At 37.1% G+C, this 16,594-nt stretch overlaps 2 protein-coding genes and 1 long non-coding RNA gene across 8 annotated transcripts in view; 1 reads left to right on the forward strand and 2 right to left on the reverse strand.

The window, feature by feature from the left end:
- Nucleotides 1–16,594, reverse strand: part of LOC134804946 (uncharacterized) — a 371,780-nt gene that overhangs the window by 272,627 nt on the left and 82,559 nt on the right. The gene's annotated exons all lie outside the window — the stretch shown is intronic.
- The window catches only part of LOC134804707 (coiled-coil domain-containing protein AGAP005037), a 125,440-nt gene that overhangs the window by 32,939 nt on the left and 75,907 nt on the right, over nt 1–16,594 (forward strand). For all 6 annotated transcript variants that reach the window (XM_063777866.1, XM_063777859.1, XM_063777864.1 and 3 more), the window contains 2 exons: nt 3,244–3,397; nt 5,201–5,269. In XM_063777866.1, coding sequence (XP_063633936.1) covers nt 3,244–3,397; nt 5,201–5,269 — 223 coding nt within the window. The remainder of the gene's footprint in view (nt 1–3,243; nt 3,398–5,200; nt 5,270–16,594) is intronic.
- LOC134804791 (uncharacterized) overlaps nt 6,337–16,594 on the reverse strand; it is a 28,470-nt gene continuing 18,212 nt past the window's right edge. Inside the window, exons 2-9 of the mRNA XM_063778031.1 lie at nt 14,602–14,738; nt 13,754–14,004; nt 12,009–12,129; nt 11,021–11,114; nt 10,477–10,570; nt 7,493–8,137; nt 7,222–7,394; nt 6,337–6,542 (exon numbers count right to left, since the gene is read on the reverse strand). Coding sequence (XP_063634101.1) covers nt 6,369–6,542; nt 7,222–7,394; nt 7,493–8,137; nt 10,477–10,570; nt 11,021–11,114; nt 12,009–12,129; nt 13,754–14,004; nt 14,602–14,738 — 1,689 coding nt within the window. The 3' untranslated portion in view covers nt 6,337–6,368. The remainder of the gene's footprint in view (nt 6,543–7,221; nt 7,395–7,492; nt 8,138–10,476; nt 10,571–11,020; nt 11,115–12,008; nt 12,130–13,753; nt 14,005–14,601; nt 14,739–16,594) is intronic.

A 16,594-nucleotide genomic window follows, 5' to 3' on the forward strand; every position in this document is an offset into this window, starting at 1 on the left:
AATTGATAATGATAATCTTTCACGTATCTACTATAAACATACATAATAAGACCGTTGCTGTAGCATCATATTTAATAAATGATACTGATACATTTACTTATGTAAATATGTATTACTTACCTAAAAAAAATTTTATAAATAGAATAACAAATATTGGATGTTGACATAAAATATTAGCTTTTTATTTTTATTTAATTGATTGATTTGAAGAAAACTGTCAAAGTAAAACACATTAAAATAAAAAAAATCGCAACAGAAATATAGCATACATAAAAACAAAATAACGACGTTTTAAGACTAATTACATAAAGTAATTAAGATAATTAATCCTTTGTTTTGAAAGTAAAACTTTCTGAGGGCTTTCATATTCGATCTCGTTTCGTTTCTTTTATAGGCAACTTGATAAAGTTTACTGTTAATTTGGCTCTTTTTCCATAGAAACATACAAGGATGGTCTGCGCCCGAACGCCCGAGTCGAGGATTTCAGTAGATATGTCGGCGGCCGATCGTAAGATCAGGCATATCGTGAAATTCCTAGGCATATCGTGAAACGTGAAAATCTTTGACTCCTATTTCTGGGCAGTTTGCCCTTCGGGCATCTGAAGCAACCTAACGAACCTATCCTACCTATATATTGGTTTGATGTGACTATCGTCAAAACATTACACAGGAACATTACGATCTGCCTGAACGTACGATCGGCCTACGACAGATAGATAGCCTCCTAAGGCCCAGCCATACAAATGAAAAATCCAGAATTTGTCACTGAAATTTGAACCTATAGTGGTGGGTATATAATTGATTTTGGTTTTGTTTGAAAATTGAACGTAACAAAACAAATACGACTCTATTCCAATTGAATATGATTTAAATTTCATCGAACTGAATAAGTACTATAGGTAGGACCTTGGGCCTTATAGGAGGATAGTCGAGTGACCCGACACCGGCAAACATCAGTATTTTCCCTGACGCTCTCGCGGCTCTCGTATCCAAACGACCCCTCTCCTGTTGTGTTGTTTATTTTAAATTATTGCTTTACAATGAAACCGAGATTCAGAACAATTCATGAGCGTCGGACTATCGCTGCCGGTAAGTGCTATGGATGAGTTAACTAGATTGTAGGTTTGTAAGAATTTTGTAGCTCATAACGATGACAAATGTTTAACAATTTCTTAACACAATATAATAAAATGAAAGCTAAACGAACAAGTGGACAACTGCTAATTAGAGAGAAGCTCTTTAAAAGCGAAAATTCTTTGCACGCGCTTTTTGTCTTCAATAGGTTCAATTAAAACTCTCAGACCAATGAAGCTTAACAATTTGTAATGTACAACGATTGTTTAGTATAATACGTCATATAGGTACCATAATAGGCCTGTTGCAAGTAACAAAGAATCATGGAAATAATGGTTTCAACGAAACATATATGTTAATATGATTCTAAAAAATGGCCCAATCTCAGTATAAACTGAAGGATTATTAATATATTCAATAAAATAAAAGTGCAAAATTCTCCAATCGGCCATTTTTACTGAAACGCCAATCAGAAACGTTCCAAACAGTGACGTCATCAATCCATAACATATTTCTTAGAGCAACATAGACAACCTCATTGACCGAAATCTATACGTGGGCACCAAAGAGTTCGAAAGGTGCAAAAAAAATGTTATTTCGCCACTAAACATTTATTACGTCCAAAAAATATTATTACACGATATAAAGTAGATATCTATTTGTTATTATTTAAATAAAATGCTAAATAATACGATATTTCAACAACAAACTTTTTTAATTATTTGGCTGAATGGAACTATCATTGCCATGTTGGCTGTCGTAACTAGAAAAAATGAAAAATTAAAAAGTAAAAGCGGCGTTCGGTGATTTTCACTCAAAATTTACATGTATCTAAATAATTCACCTTAAACTGCAACCGTGTGAGAGTTTTTGTGTAAAATGAGTTATTGTGATACATTTTTGTAATGTATTTATCATCCCTAATCGTAATATATGGTGCTGAATTAACAATATCATTCGGATTCAAGGGAAATTCGTAACTGTAAGTATGTAAACAATATCTACCACCCTACCACCAACTAAATGATGACGTCACAAATGGCATGCGAGGCGTTTTCGCGCGAAGTTTAAACTAGCTATAATAAAATGCAATTATCTATGTTAAATCTTATGAGTATAACTGAAATATAGTGTTTTTCGGAACTAATACAAGTGTACCGACGATATTAAAAGGGTTTTCAAAATTTGTCATCAGGCCTATTATCGTCAGGTTGTTTGTTGTCTCACCCTTTGTACATGTACAGCTTGGCAAAAAAGAGTAGAAATTAAAACGTGGGAACACTTTAGTGTCGTCCCTTTCAAACCAATTTATATAAGAAAACGGGACGACACTACAGTGTTGCCACTTTTTAACTTCTACTCTTTTTTGCCAAGCTGTAGGTACCGACACATTCATTGTACATGCCGGTCGCAGCAATCAACGCAACTACAATATAGGCCCAGAGATTGATGGAACGCTTGCAGTTTTATTAATGCAAAATAATAAGGTAGCTGCACTTTTGTTTGGTCTCAAAAGTCAATAGGCATGATGACAAAAATGCCTTTTCATATTGTCAGTACACTTGTATTGATTCCGGAAAACACAATATTTCAGCTATACTCATAGGTTTTAACATAAATAGCTATATTAGCATTATCAGGCATTATACTTAGCTAATCTAGGTCTATCCAACACGGAGAGGGTAATGTCAGAAGTGATGATGCAACACCTAACATTACCCAGCCAGTGTAGGGTAGACCTAGATTTGTACGGGTAAACGCCGAATACAGATTATTATTGTTTAAATTTTCGGATTTTACCCTAAAGGTTCGGGTAAATACTAGTTATACCAGGGTAAACTTATTACAATTCATTAACCTTCTAATACTACCCGTAACATTTAAATTTCAAACTTCTATTAAATTATGACGTTCAAAATAACACTTGCAGAGTCTGTGTTATCAAAGTCGCTGCCGAGTTAGCTTGTTCTGACTCTACTTTCGTACTTCAAAATATGTTATATGTGGTGAAATATACCTCGTTCTAAAGAAGTGTAGGTTATTATTAGACGATTCCAGCTGTTTTTACGTTCGGAATGGGGAGCACCTTTGTGAATTTTCAATACGTTTCTGATCGGTGCTAGTGATATAAAATATGGCCTGAAAGTGATCTTTGTCATAATATTATAGAGCTCACCTACGGGACATTCGTGACCGCTCGGTGCTGCGGTTGTTCGAGGCGACCGACATGGGCGGCGGCGTGTTCCCGGGCGCCGTCGGCGTCGGGTCGCTAGCCATGCCGCCAGGCGCCGCCACCTGCTCCGGCCCTCCTAGTTGGGAGCAGGTAACCACTTTCCTTCTTCCTACACGAAAATCTTTAACTTATATGATAGGTATTATATATACAGCGTGGAATTTGACGACGGACCTTTCCGGAAATGGGAGATAGTTTAGTCTTAGCTCTATATTTTCTCCATAGAAACTATATTAATATGGGCAACCGTTTCTAAATTATGGCCTTTTAAACATCCATGTAAAAAACTACTTTGTTCTAACCCTAACAGGTGACAGGGTCAATGAACTTACTTGTAAACAATCATTAGACGACAGGTATGTTAAGTTTTGCGCCTTAGGTAGGTTTTCATAGGTCTTCTGGCTACTCGGTAAGAATCGTCGCAGGATTTATGTAAGCGATTCTAAGCGTGTGGCTCCCCTTGTTTAGTTTTTGGGTGTAGTATGTATGTAATTTCTCAATATTAAAGACTACTAACGACAATCAACAGTGCAAATGGTGACATTGACAATCACTCAAAAGTACTCAATCGTCATAAACAATAAAAAATTATATCGTAACCTCTTTTACCATGAACCCCTATGTTTACCTGGAGTAATAAAAAGGTTTGACATGTTTCATAAAATTGAAACCGTGCCCACTCGGAGTAATTAACAACAACAATTGGTTATATCCTCTAAGCGTGCCCAGGTTGAACAGGATGTTTTTTCATGTAATAATTGTGTTTGATTATTATTTTGGTTTAAAACGTGCATGAGAAATATGAAATACTTAATTAATTGCATTTCCTATAATTAACGAACCTCTTTGCGTTGTTGAAAATCAACACTATGGTTAGAATGTAATTGTCATTAACCTTACCTCATGTCGTATTCGATAAAAATGCCTTTGTTGATTGTTTAAATTTGCTTTTATCATACGCGACATGCAACTATAATGCGGCTGATTCTTATACATAGAGAAACATATCTAGGCGTAGGACGCATCAGACTGGGCGTAGAACGATTTTACGTGCTTTTGGTCGACATTTCGATTGCTGACAATCAGCCCAATGTAGCACGAACCAGCTCGGAATGACCAACAAACGTGGATGATGTGTTGATCAACTGGCGGCTAGACTAGAAGAACGAATGCGGTAGGTACCTATTTTGAACGGAATCCAAACGTTAATGCGTACACTGTCTCATACACGGTCACGCGGGCTGCATCATGCATTGTAAGAGGCGGAAGAACATTTGAACGCCGTATGTGAATGTGAACATACTGTTAATATGGTTAAAACTAATAAAGATCTTAATTGATATTAATATTTTCGCACTTATTTCATGAATTTAAGTATTTGACATATTTATGCGTCATCCATGCATTAGTGTGATTACGTCAACGCTCGGAAATAAACGTTGATAATCGCCGAGTTTTCCCGACAGCGATTCCTTTAATCATGCTTTAATCTAACCACACTATGGTATAGGGTTATCACCACAGTTAAAAAGAAGTGAATTTGTTATTTTTAATTTTTATTTAATTCATGATTCTGGCCCTTACTAATCTATTCTATATCACTAAAACGACGCTATATTTCCGGGAAGGTCCCTCGTGACGTTCCACCCTGTATATTAATAGCGTATTTGAGTGTCCCACTGCTGGGCAAAGGCTTCTCCCCTGGCTCTCCAAAGCTCCCGATTTCGTGCTTCCTCTGGCCAGTGTATAGGAAGGTGTCAAAGTCGTCTCGCCAACCTTACGAGGATAGGAGAAAATGTTTGACACAAAGTTGTATGAGATTCACACAAGCAGATCCACCTTAATCTTGTTATTAATTAGTTTACATAATACTAATGTTATTTTTGTCTTTAGGACCAAAGTTACTTCAGCGAGCCCGAGATAGACTCGGAGTACCACCACCAACACGTGCACAAGACTAAGGTAAGTGGACCTGTTTTCTCTTGTCTATTCTGTCAGCCAGTCAATCATTGTTTTCTGTATATTTGGTAATCAATTTTAACCACAATCAAACAAAATTTTAATATACATATTTAGAAGATTTTGATATTTGTAGGTACCTACTAAAAAACAGATTTTCTTTTACTTTCATCGTAAGTAAACTTACCTACTCTTACCCTAAAACTAAGTTGGTAGGTACCGAGGTAAATTATGAGATTAGGTATACCTACCAAAAACTAAACTGATATAAAATCCGGAGCCCCACTCCTGTTTAGGCTCCACCTATTTACAGGAAATAACGGGGTATAATAAAAACTACGTTTTAATGTTATTATTTACTGTAAAATAATAAGTAACAAGGTAAGTACACGTTTTAGACTAATTACATAAAAGTAGGTACTTGTCTTATCTCTAAACGCTTATTACTAAAATAAATTAAATTAAATGACTTGCTAATGGCAAGTTTTGGTTGACTGAAGTAACATCTGAATGTAATATTGTAGGTTGTTTCGTGTTGGGGTGTCGGGGTCATTAATAAAATAAAAAGAAGTTAAATGCTACGTGCTTTTGTGTGGACACGTAACAATAGGTACATTTTTAGTAGAAATCCTATAAATATTGGGTAGATTATCGCGATAGTGTCTGTTTCAAATTAAATTGATACTAATGTGTAGCTATTTTAGCAGTCGTCAGCAGAGAAAGCTTTAAAAAACCGGCCAAGAGCATGTCGAGCCATGCTCAGTGTCGGGTTCCGTAGTTACCCGTCCGTCACAACGGGTGCTACTACTCCTAGTATCATTACATAACAAGCAAATGGAAGTAGGTACCTTCACAGCGCTTTGTAGGTAGGTACGTCTTTTTGCTTTGAAGGGAAGACTTTTTGCGATAAGTCAAAAACGGCTTAACTGATCATTATCGGTTGCCCCATTTTTATTTTATAATTGTATTTAGGTATCTATATAAGTAATATTCATATTTTATGGCGGTTCGTACAGTCAGGCTGTCAGTACAGTACTAGGTAGATGGGTACTGATTGTTGTTACTTGTTACTTCGTCAGGATCATGTACTTGTGAACTTTGTTTAAAAGGCTCTGCATATAGGCAGACCTTTGTAATAGTGCGCACCGCTGTGTAGTTTCTTGGGCGTGGACCTCCAGGAGAGTACCAGCGCTTTCTTGAAGGGCTCGGCCGCGCAGCCGCTGCACACCTGCATCACCGCCTTCACCTCGGCCTCCGCGGGTTCTCGCTCGTCAACCTACAAACAATACTCATGATATTAAATGATTTCCAATGTGATCAGGATCACAATGTGGTGTTCATACACCATTTTACCTAAATATGTATGTTCAGTATTTTTTCTTATCCAGTACCAACAGACCTTTAGTCGAATACTGTATCGCTCGGTATATTTTTGCCACCTTCTAGATGAAACCTTGAGAATTCCAGGAATGCTTTGGGATAAATTACGTACAAAAGTTAGAATCATTATTCTATAATGGGTGATTTACAAAATAATAAAGGCATTCGATAATGTAGGTACTCTTGCATTACAAAATGCCTCCGCGCCTTGTCGGTAGTGAGTGGTAATACTGGTAATTCTGCATGGTAAGGACAATTAGTTGTATGGTTATCAAAAATATATAAAATATTTGTTCCAAAGATATGTTGTACATCGACATAAGATCGACCAAGTAGAAGCATATAGTGAGTACAAAAGTGCTAGCCTTCGAAGAGCAGAGGGTAGTTAAAGTACAATTCTATCGGAGGGGTGCTGACCTGCAATGAGTGTGACCGTAACTGCAAACTAGACTACGTCAGCCACCTGAGAGCTCGCGATCGTCACGATTTATTTATTACTACGGCCGTAAATATATTCTGAGAGGATCTTTCTAGCTTTTGAGTTATTTTACTTACAAAACATTTCGAACACTAACCGTCTCCTTTTGAACATTTTGAACTGGGAGGTTCCCGACGACGCCAGCTAGTCCGCTCAGCAACGACTGCTGAAACGTGGCATCATCGTCGTCGGCTATGTTCGGACTAAGCAGCGCATCGTCTACGATAGACCCGTCCGACAATGCGACCAGCCCACGTTTTTCTTTTTTCCCTGTAATATTTCCAATGTAGTTACGCAGTTTCCAAACGGATATTACTAAACGGATACTTGCATGGGACACACGACATTAAGAGAATAAAATTTTGTACCTGTAGCGGGTTGCTCCAATTCTTTCTCTGGATTATCCCTTTTATCTCGTTTCTTAGAATCTCGTTTGTACAAACTATGCGACGATGTATCATCAATGTATTGCACATTTGCTGGGTTAAGTAACGAGCCAGATAACATGACTGTTGATGACTTCGATGGTCCCAAAGGCTGCCTTAGTGAAAATCTCTGGCTGTGGCCAATAGAGGAGGACACTGGTACATCTACTAAAGAAATTTGATGTATGGAGTTGGATGAAGGCTGTCCTGATGGAATTTGATGAGCACTGTTGAGAAGCTGTTCAGAGACAATTCTGTTGCTCAGTTGTCCATTGATATATCCCTGCTGAAGTTGCAAACCGTTGGGCAGCTGAACGGGAATCATCTGCTGCTGCGGCTGGGGGCCGGCAAGGTTGAGGTCGGGAGCGCGTTGCAGCTGCCCACCGATGAGGAAGTTCCCGTTGCCCAGCGGAGTAGCTTCTGGCGGCGGCGGCTCCGTGGCCGCTTCCGTGGAGGCCTCCAGCGGGGTACCGTCGTGCTTGAAGTGATGAGCATGGTGGTGCTTGTGGTCTTTGTGAGCTTTACCCGCCGTCAAGGCAACATGATACAGTTGGAGCATAGTTACTTCTCCCATAAGTCCAGATTGCTCTAAAATTATTTAAAATGTTATTTTGACACATATCATGAAATGCTTAAATGTCAGCCATTGCAGTACAGCTAGAAATAATATTATTTTTTCCATTATCTGCCATAAATCTCGTAGGTACATATTTTTATTACAGCTCTACCACTAAGGGTCGGATGCACGATGCACCAAACCGATTGTAACGGTTAAAGTGTTGGCTAAATTTATTGTACTTATGGAGAATTTCATAGTTCTGTTGAGTGAGCCCTTAATGGAGCCGATTAATAAGATATTTGCGTGATATGCTTTTAGTTAGTATTTGTGTTTCACGTATACAGTCAGCAGTAGAACGGTGGAGGAAGTAGTGGATCTGATGTTAAAAGCTTGGTTTCAAGGCTAAACGCCTAAAGGCTAAATTCGTGTATAAATATTATATACCTGTCAAAAGTATAAACATTCGTGTAACAAACTGTGATACTATTGTCCTCTGCATGATGAGACAGATTAACAGCAAAAAACAATTAATCCACCCAAAAGTTATTTGCATACTCCCTTATTCTCTTAAAAATTAATTTGTTTTTTATATTATTCGGAAAACCTCGCCCGTTTACTTTTGCCGCTGAGTGTGCTATGCAAATTAAAGCTTAAAAGTGGAACAATAGAGATGTTGACACACTCAAGTTGAATTTTATAACTAAATCTAGTTAAATAGATAGAAAATGAGCAATTTATTACAATAAACTAGAAACTTAAATAACATATGGAAATAATAAAGAAATACAAGTCCTCAAAGATTAAAATTTTAAGTTTTTTTTAACATCCGAAAAGGAAACAATACATGGTACTATTCGGTTCCTTACATTAAAAAAAATTGTATCGCAACTATACACCGTGTCTTTTTTGATTTCCGTTAATTTCAAGGGTGCATTCCTGAGCTACAATCAAGTAACTTTCTCAAAGACTATCGGTATTCTAATAAACTCCATTTCGGAGATAATCAATAATTTATTTTTTCCTATAAGGCCTCTATACTCTATCCATGTTAACGAGCTAGTATAGCGTTCTCTCTTTTGCACTTTTGTATGCAGATGAGAGGGACAAAAAAAGGGCAGTGAGCGAAAACAATGGCACCTCGATGTCCGGCACGGCTTACATGCCGTTGCTTCGATTATTTATTTTTATACATTTCTTATGGTTTAATATTTATTTTATACTCTATTTAGTTAAGTTTTAATAACCAACTGTATGTTTATGATCAATACTGAAATGACAAATCGGTGGACTAAATGCTTTAAACAACTGTTTATTGATTATAGATATGCAGTTCAAAAATAGTTAAGGGATAGTCAAAAGATTGATTTAGGTAACTATATAGGTGTTTGGGTACCTATATAATAACAATTAAAAAACAAGGTGTTTGTTAATATAAATAGTACAAAACACTAGCCGAGTCACACAGTAGACTGTCCAATAAAACACAAGCCGAGTCACACAGTAAGCAGGGAAGTCCAGTAAACAAGCCGAGTCGCAAAGTAGGCAGAAGATAATCCAGTAAACGAGCCGAGTAACAGATTACGGGAAACAATACAAAGGAGAGCAATTAAACGCGTCCGCACCGTACAATAGACAGAGTTGACTGTCATGTAAACTCACCCGTTGCACATGCATCACCCTTATCGCTGACCAATCCCGTGCAGTCTGAGTTTTCTTGTACTAGCTCGTTAATGTGGATAGAGTATACAAGCGTGTACACTTGCCTTAAGGCCGGTTGCCATATTGATTAGTGTTTAGAATGAGTTCATACATTTGCTAGTAAACTTGAGTACAATCTCGGTCGATCGATGGTCGAATTGACATTGATATGTCACAGATTTCAATTGTTTGGTTGAGTTAAATGTAATGCCCGTGTTACAACAACGCTATATGCTACATTTAATTACTTTTTTAACTTAATTTTTTTTTTATGATAAAACGCAAAAAATTTTTTTTAATTAACTATGCCATTTAGTTCTCTTAAACGTTCTTAACCATAGCCCGAAGTTAACGGAATTCAATAAAAACACGGTGTATACATATACCTACGCAATATTTCACCGACAAAATCGCAATTTCCTTGTTTGCCATAGGTACATCAAAACGGCTTCTAAGCAATAATGACGTCACGATTACTTGCCATTTTCTTAGGAGCGTTTCGTCATTAAAGTGCGATTGTCATTTGTGACTTTTTTATTGCTTTAATGCAATGGGTCTCATATAGACATTTGATCCTCAAAACCAGGTTTGTTTTTGGATCGACTGATCATTAATAAAAACCAAACCGTGAGAGTTAGATAAACGGTAAACTGGTGCTCAAAATACTTACTTATAGTGGGCTCGAGACCATCTTTGCTGTATAAAAGACTCTGTTCTTGCCCAGTTACAGCTATGCCGCCTCCTTTTATTATATGACCCACCAACTGAAATTTATCACTTTTAGTTAGACAATGTAAGCTTATTTCGTACACCGGGCTATCTTCACTTTTTCGATTATTTATTGCGCTAGCGGAATATTATCTATTATCTTTAACACTATTTCCACTATACAAGACCCAACAAGACCGAAGTTCCACTATAGGTGCTCCATTACAGGTGACATTATAACTACTCTAGATTCTAAATATTTTTTTGTAAATTATTATTTTTATGTAGAGTTATTAATTTTCTACAATAATATATTTTACCTAAAAGTTAATCAAATTAAATTGGCCCCGTGTATTTTAAATAAATATTTTCATTTCATTTCATTAAACCCCATATTCGGTTTGACTGATCTATTTAACGACACCACGCACTATGAGGTTGAAGCAAACATAATGTACCCGTAGTTATACAATTACAATGACGTTGAATGATATCATATAACATACCCTGTTGTGGAATCCTCTGCCCACTCGCTCCGCGTTCACCCAAATTTGCCATTCACCAGTTTTTCCATTCCAAGATTGACAAGAATGATACCACCTATAAAAACGACAAACACATAATTGTCTTTTATTCTAACAAGTTTTAAAATAAACAGCTTGACAGAAAAGACAATATCATTTATGCGGTCTAGTACGATCAATTGTGTGTGTGTGAGAGAGAGAGAGATGTTCATATCATGATTGACCGTATTTAAAGATATTTTTTAGGATCAAATATTTGGTTATAAAAGGAAAGTATTCGATGTTGGTATACTAATGTTAAAAAGAGTCTAATGCACCGAAGGTCAAATGCACCGACGAAAAAGTAGTAAAGTGTTAAATAGAACTAAAACACTGTACCTTGTGCAAGTAGTACAAGTACAGTCATGTATATATAGGCAAACTTGCAAAAGCGCATTACCTTGCCAGCTGTGACAAATTTCGACGTACATATTACGTAATTTCGCAAACTTACCTAACAAGACGAGAAAGAAAATATTACATGATGATTCACCGTTGCGCATATAACTCGACAACGTGAAAGGGCGGAACTTGCGGACCCTAAACCGTTATCAACTGTTTGATGTGGCTGGTCGTTGAAATGATATCATTATGATAATTCAAATGATAAAATTGATCACAAAGTTGGCCAATGTAACATATTACACATTTCTAATCTAGCATAATAATTTAATCCGACTGTTCCTTTGAACCTACATTAAAGTTGCTATTCGCGTGTAAGACGTGACAGCTTTAAATTCCATCCTGATAAGAAAATGTAAAACGTCCTATGTGTAACATTTAATTGTTGAATTACATTAGTAAATTGCTTCACTTTGCATTTGTTAATACTAATCAAATCAAGCAGCGTGAAGTGTTGTTGCATTAATCTTACGAGTCATCATAACTACTCACATCCCGTTTAGTAAAGTGTGGATATAATTAAACTCACGTGTTAAGTTTCAGAGGATAATTGAGTCGGAAGAACGTCTGTCCGTGGACGGCCATACTGAAGTAGCTAGCTTCGACGGTGTTCGATATCCAAGCCGAAATCTCTTTAGGGCTATCTCCAACTATAAAATAAATCAACATCATCATCATCATCATCATTCAGCCTATATACGTACCTCTGCTGGGCACAGGCCTCCTCTCACTCGCAAGAGGGCTTGGGCTATAGTCCCCACGCTGGCCCAATGCGGATTGGGGACTTCACACACACCTTTGCATTTCTTCGCGGATGTATGCAGGTTTCCTCACGATGTTTTCCTTCACCGAAAAGCAAGTAGTAAATATCAAATGATATTTCGTACATAAGTTCCGAAAAATTCATTGGTACGAGCCAGGATTTGAACCCGCAACCTCCGGATTGAAAGTCGGACGTCATATCCACTCGGTCACCACCGCTTCATCACATCACACATCAAATCCACATCACACTTAATTAATTACCCAAGCCAAGTCATCTGAGTCATATAAGATAACTAGATTCACGTCTCTTCTATGGACATACACCTAGCAATGTACTAAAGAGAATTTTCTTAAACTGCAAAGTTCCCATGAAATGTTCTCGGTATTTTTTCTGCACGTTTATTGTCAAAACTTTATACTGTTTTGATTCAATTACACTTGAAATGGAAGCCAATGAGTGACGAAAGTGTTAAATGAAACAGTCGTTACCTAACAGTTAAGAACTTTGAGTAGGTAATAATAATCCCCAATCTGAACGAGAACTTTTTAAGTGGAAACTTGCATAAGATTTTTCTCATGAAACTTTCCAGACATATTGGAAATTTTGCGAATCTTCTGCAACTTGTACATTACTAATTAAAGATAAGGGCTATAAAGCCTTATTTTTGGTTGAACCCGGTTTAGCATTAAGAGGGTACTCGTTTTCTATTAACCTGTGTGATTTATGTTTTTGAGATTTAGCGAGGAAATTATATAGGTATTAAGATATTAATTGAAATAAAAAAGAAAGGCTGTATTATAATACGTGTTGACTTGCTAGTCTGATATTCTGTCTGGTCATAATACAGTTGCGTTGCGTGCGTGGAATGCTGAGGTTTCGCAAGCGTGCGTGTCCCGTATTTGCAGCTAATCGCACCAGCAGCCGACGCTCTCCGCGGGCAGCCAATGCCCATTATCGATACGTCTCGTCAAACACATCGAAATTTCAATCACTTGAATGTAATTTGTGGGATGTAGGATGTTATTGCATAATATTTAAGAGTATGATGACCGAGTATCGTGACAAGTAAATAAATACCTACCTAATGCTAAAAGTTTAAGGTAAACTTACTTCTTGGATATTATGAAATATAAACGTGAGATAAATACCTATTATTACCTACGCGTATAAATAACTGACAAAATAACACAGGACTAGGACATGAATCAGAGACTATACCCTCACAACCAATGAAAACTGGTTAGTTAGTTTGTGTTCAAAATCTCTAAAGGGTAATGTGTTTAGGTACAGTAATGTTTAGTTAAACTTACTATTAAATAACTCATACTCGTAGTTATTTCAGTAAAAACAACCTTAGTATATGATGCGATCTCATCTAATACTTACCTACAAGAAATTATAGTAGGTTGTTTTTTTTTCTTATTTTACTTATATTTGTATAATTACGCTATTAGTAATTAGATTATTTAACTTTCAAGATACACTATGTGAACATTTAAGTATCTTACCTGAATAAGAGAACAAGGGATGGTCTTCAGAATGATTATGGAACTTCGCCCACATGCACAGAGTAAACTCCTTTAGATCTGGCAGATCCTTCTCATACTCAACGTACTGGTAGAACAGTTCTTGGTTCATGGATACTTTGTAGACGCTGCAGGCGTCGGAATCTCCCTGAGGCCCAGCGCTGTAGGCGCCGGACAGTTTGCTTGGGTACGCAAGGCTTGGCGGCCTACGATTGATTATTTTTAACGCCGAACTGTAAAAAGTTTACGATTACGATTTATTAGTAATAATAACCAGAGCACCTTTTGGCAATTTTACGATTCAAATATTTATATTGTGAATATAAGTAGGTAAACAAAACAAAAATGTTTCCTTAGAAATAAAAGAAAAGTAAAAAAACTCACTGTTACCTAGGCGCATATGAAAGATAATAATACGATGGAAATATTATCAATGGGTTTAGTCTCGTAGCTTAGTCGGTAAAGCCCGGAGTCGCGGGTACGAGTGTCGCTCGTGACAATGAGGTTTTCCATATTCCTTTATTTCTAAGCATATTTGTGGGATAGTTTGTAGACGTTTCTGCTTATATACAAAATAATTTATTTAAGGAACCATTGATTTTTTGTTATTAAAATTGTTATTTTTTTTTTTATTCAGAAACTACAAAACATTAAACAGCGTTTATAGAGTTTTATAACTAAAACCTTAAATATATAATTGCCTATCTAAGGAGGTATTAATAGATATAAAATATTAATATACATAATTAATTTCTCGTACCTATTGTTGCTTCGGGTGTAGAAATTGACATCTAGGGAAGATGAAACTATGAAAACAAAACTCGAATTACCTGGTATCCAGAGATCGTTCCGGCGACTTGACGTAGGTGGTGTAGGTAAGGGAGGACTCCGGTACGATGGGCTGCCAACCCTCATCCCGCGCGCACACGGCGCCCGCCAGGACGCACACCAATAGAAGCCGCATCATCTGCCCATCAATTCAAAAAACCGTACCATGTAGCAATCGTAAATTATACTTAACAATTCATAGTTAATAATGACAATATTTAAAAATCATTTTATACAGGTTCTTCACTGTCGAATAAAAATTTGTACACGTCGCGCGCTCTATAGATAGAGACGGTGACGTTGGTGCTCCAGTCGAAGATCCTCAAAAACTGATCGAAATATTTCAAGCGTTTATTCGATAATAAGCGCCACTTGCACCATCCCACTAATTTGGGGCTAACCGGTTAAACCGTCAACCCAGTGTCAAATTGTACTGGGAACCATGGTAACTCCAGGTTTAACCGCTTAACCCCGGGTTAGTGGGATGGTGCAAGTGGCCCTAATACGTGAACAAATTTCAACATGTTCAGGTCTCACAGAAGTTTTATATAGACAGTTCGTTAAGAATGCATTCAACGTAAAAACTAGTGCCTACGCCAATTCTTGGGATTAGTTGCCAAGCGGATCCCCAGGCTCCATGAGCTGTAGCAAAATGCCGGGACAACGCGAGAAAGAAGATACACGGTGGCTAAAAATAACTACATTCCCATTGCCAGGGAGGTTTTGGGACTATATTGAGCAACTTTTACTATGGGATCAACCCTGGAATCGCGAAAATAATTTGGCTGTTTCATACATTTTGTCTGGTCCATTTTCTATGGGAGGGTAAATTCTTTTCTTGATTTCGGGGTTGATCCCATAGTAAAAGTTGTTCAGTATAATCCCAAAACCTCCCTGGCAACGGGAATGCAGTTATTTTTAGCCACCCTGTATTTTTAGTAAATCTTAAATCTAAATGGACCCCTAATGACAATACCTAAATCCCATGGAGGCTAAAAATAACATACTCTCACATAACTAAATGTCGCAGAATGTATCTCATAATAAATTGTACCTATAACAATTCTTTCATTATAATCTCAGTCTCAAAACATACAACACAATTAACAAGATATTGTGTAGGTACTCGCCGTATACAAGGTGTTCTTCCAACGGTCAGAACACTCTGAGGTCAGAACGGAATATTTTGGAATTATAAGTACCTAAAAGAAATTAATAACTAGCTTAAATCTAAAATAGGCCCTTGAAGCATTGTACCAAGGATGCTGGCGGCAATCTAGTTATTAATTTATTTTAGTAATACCACTGTATATATCTTGTTAGTACCTACCTAAATGTAAAATATGTTATTTACGCAATTCAGAAAAATGTTTTTAATTAATAGCCTCATTTGCACAAAAACGTGATTGTTTATTGGCGATACCAATTATCCCGATTCGTGCGCCGATTATAGGATGACTCTCGGTAGAACGGCCCGGGCCCGTGCGTCCGACACGGCATTTTCTATGACGGCTGATCGGTGATCAAGTGGTGCTTTCCCTAGAGAACTAAGCGCCGGAAGCTCCGGACCGGCCCCGGTCCAGTCTAGCGTGAGTCATCCTTAAATCGAGTTCGACGCCGGTCAAACTCATAAATATACCTACCCCGGTTTGATTGGGGCAAAAATGCACCAGTACTAGTAATTAATTAAATATTGATTCAAAGGTTAGGTATCGATATCAAGCAATTTCTAAATTATAATAAACGAATATGTGGATAAACAATATAGGTACATTAAGAGCGTTAGCTTTGTCCTTAACTCATTTCATTACATATTAACTGATCATGTTTTATTTAGGTATCCTTCTTGCAATGCCAAATGTCAAACATCGGAAATTGGATATACCTATAGAGTTATATAATATCAAACTTCTATGAAATGTACATATAAATAATACATGCACTGCGTGTGCTATCAAAATCAGTGCAGACTTACCTTAGTCTAACTCTAACAGA

This window comes from Cydia splendana, chromosome Z (assembly GCF_910591565.1).
Source record: "Cydia splendana chromosome Z, ilCydSple1.2, whole genome shotgun sequence".
Lineage (NCBI taxonomy): Eukaryota > Metazoa > Arthropoda > Insecta > Lepidoptera > Tortricidae > Cydia > Cydia splendana.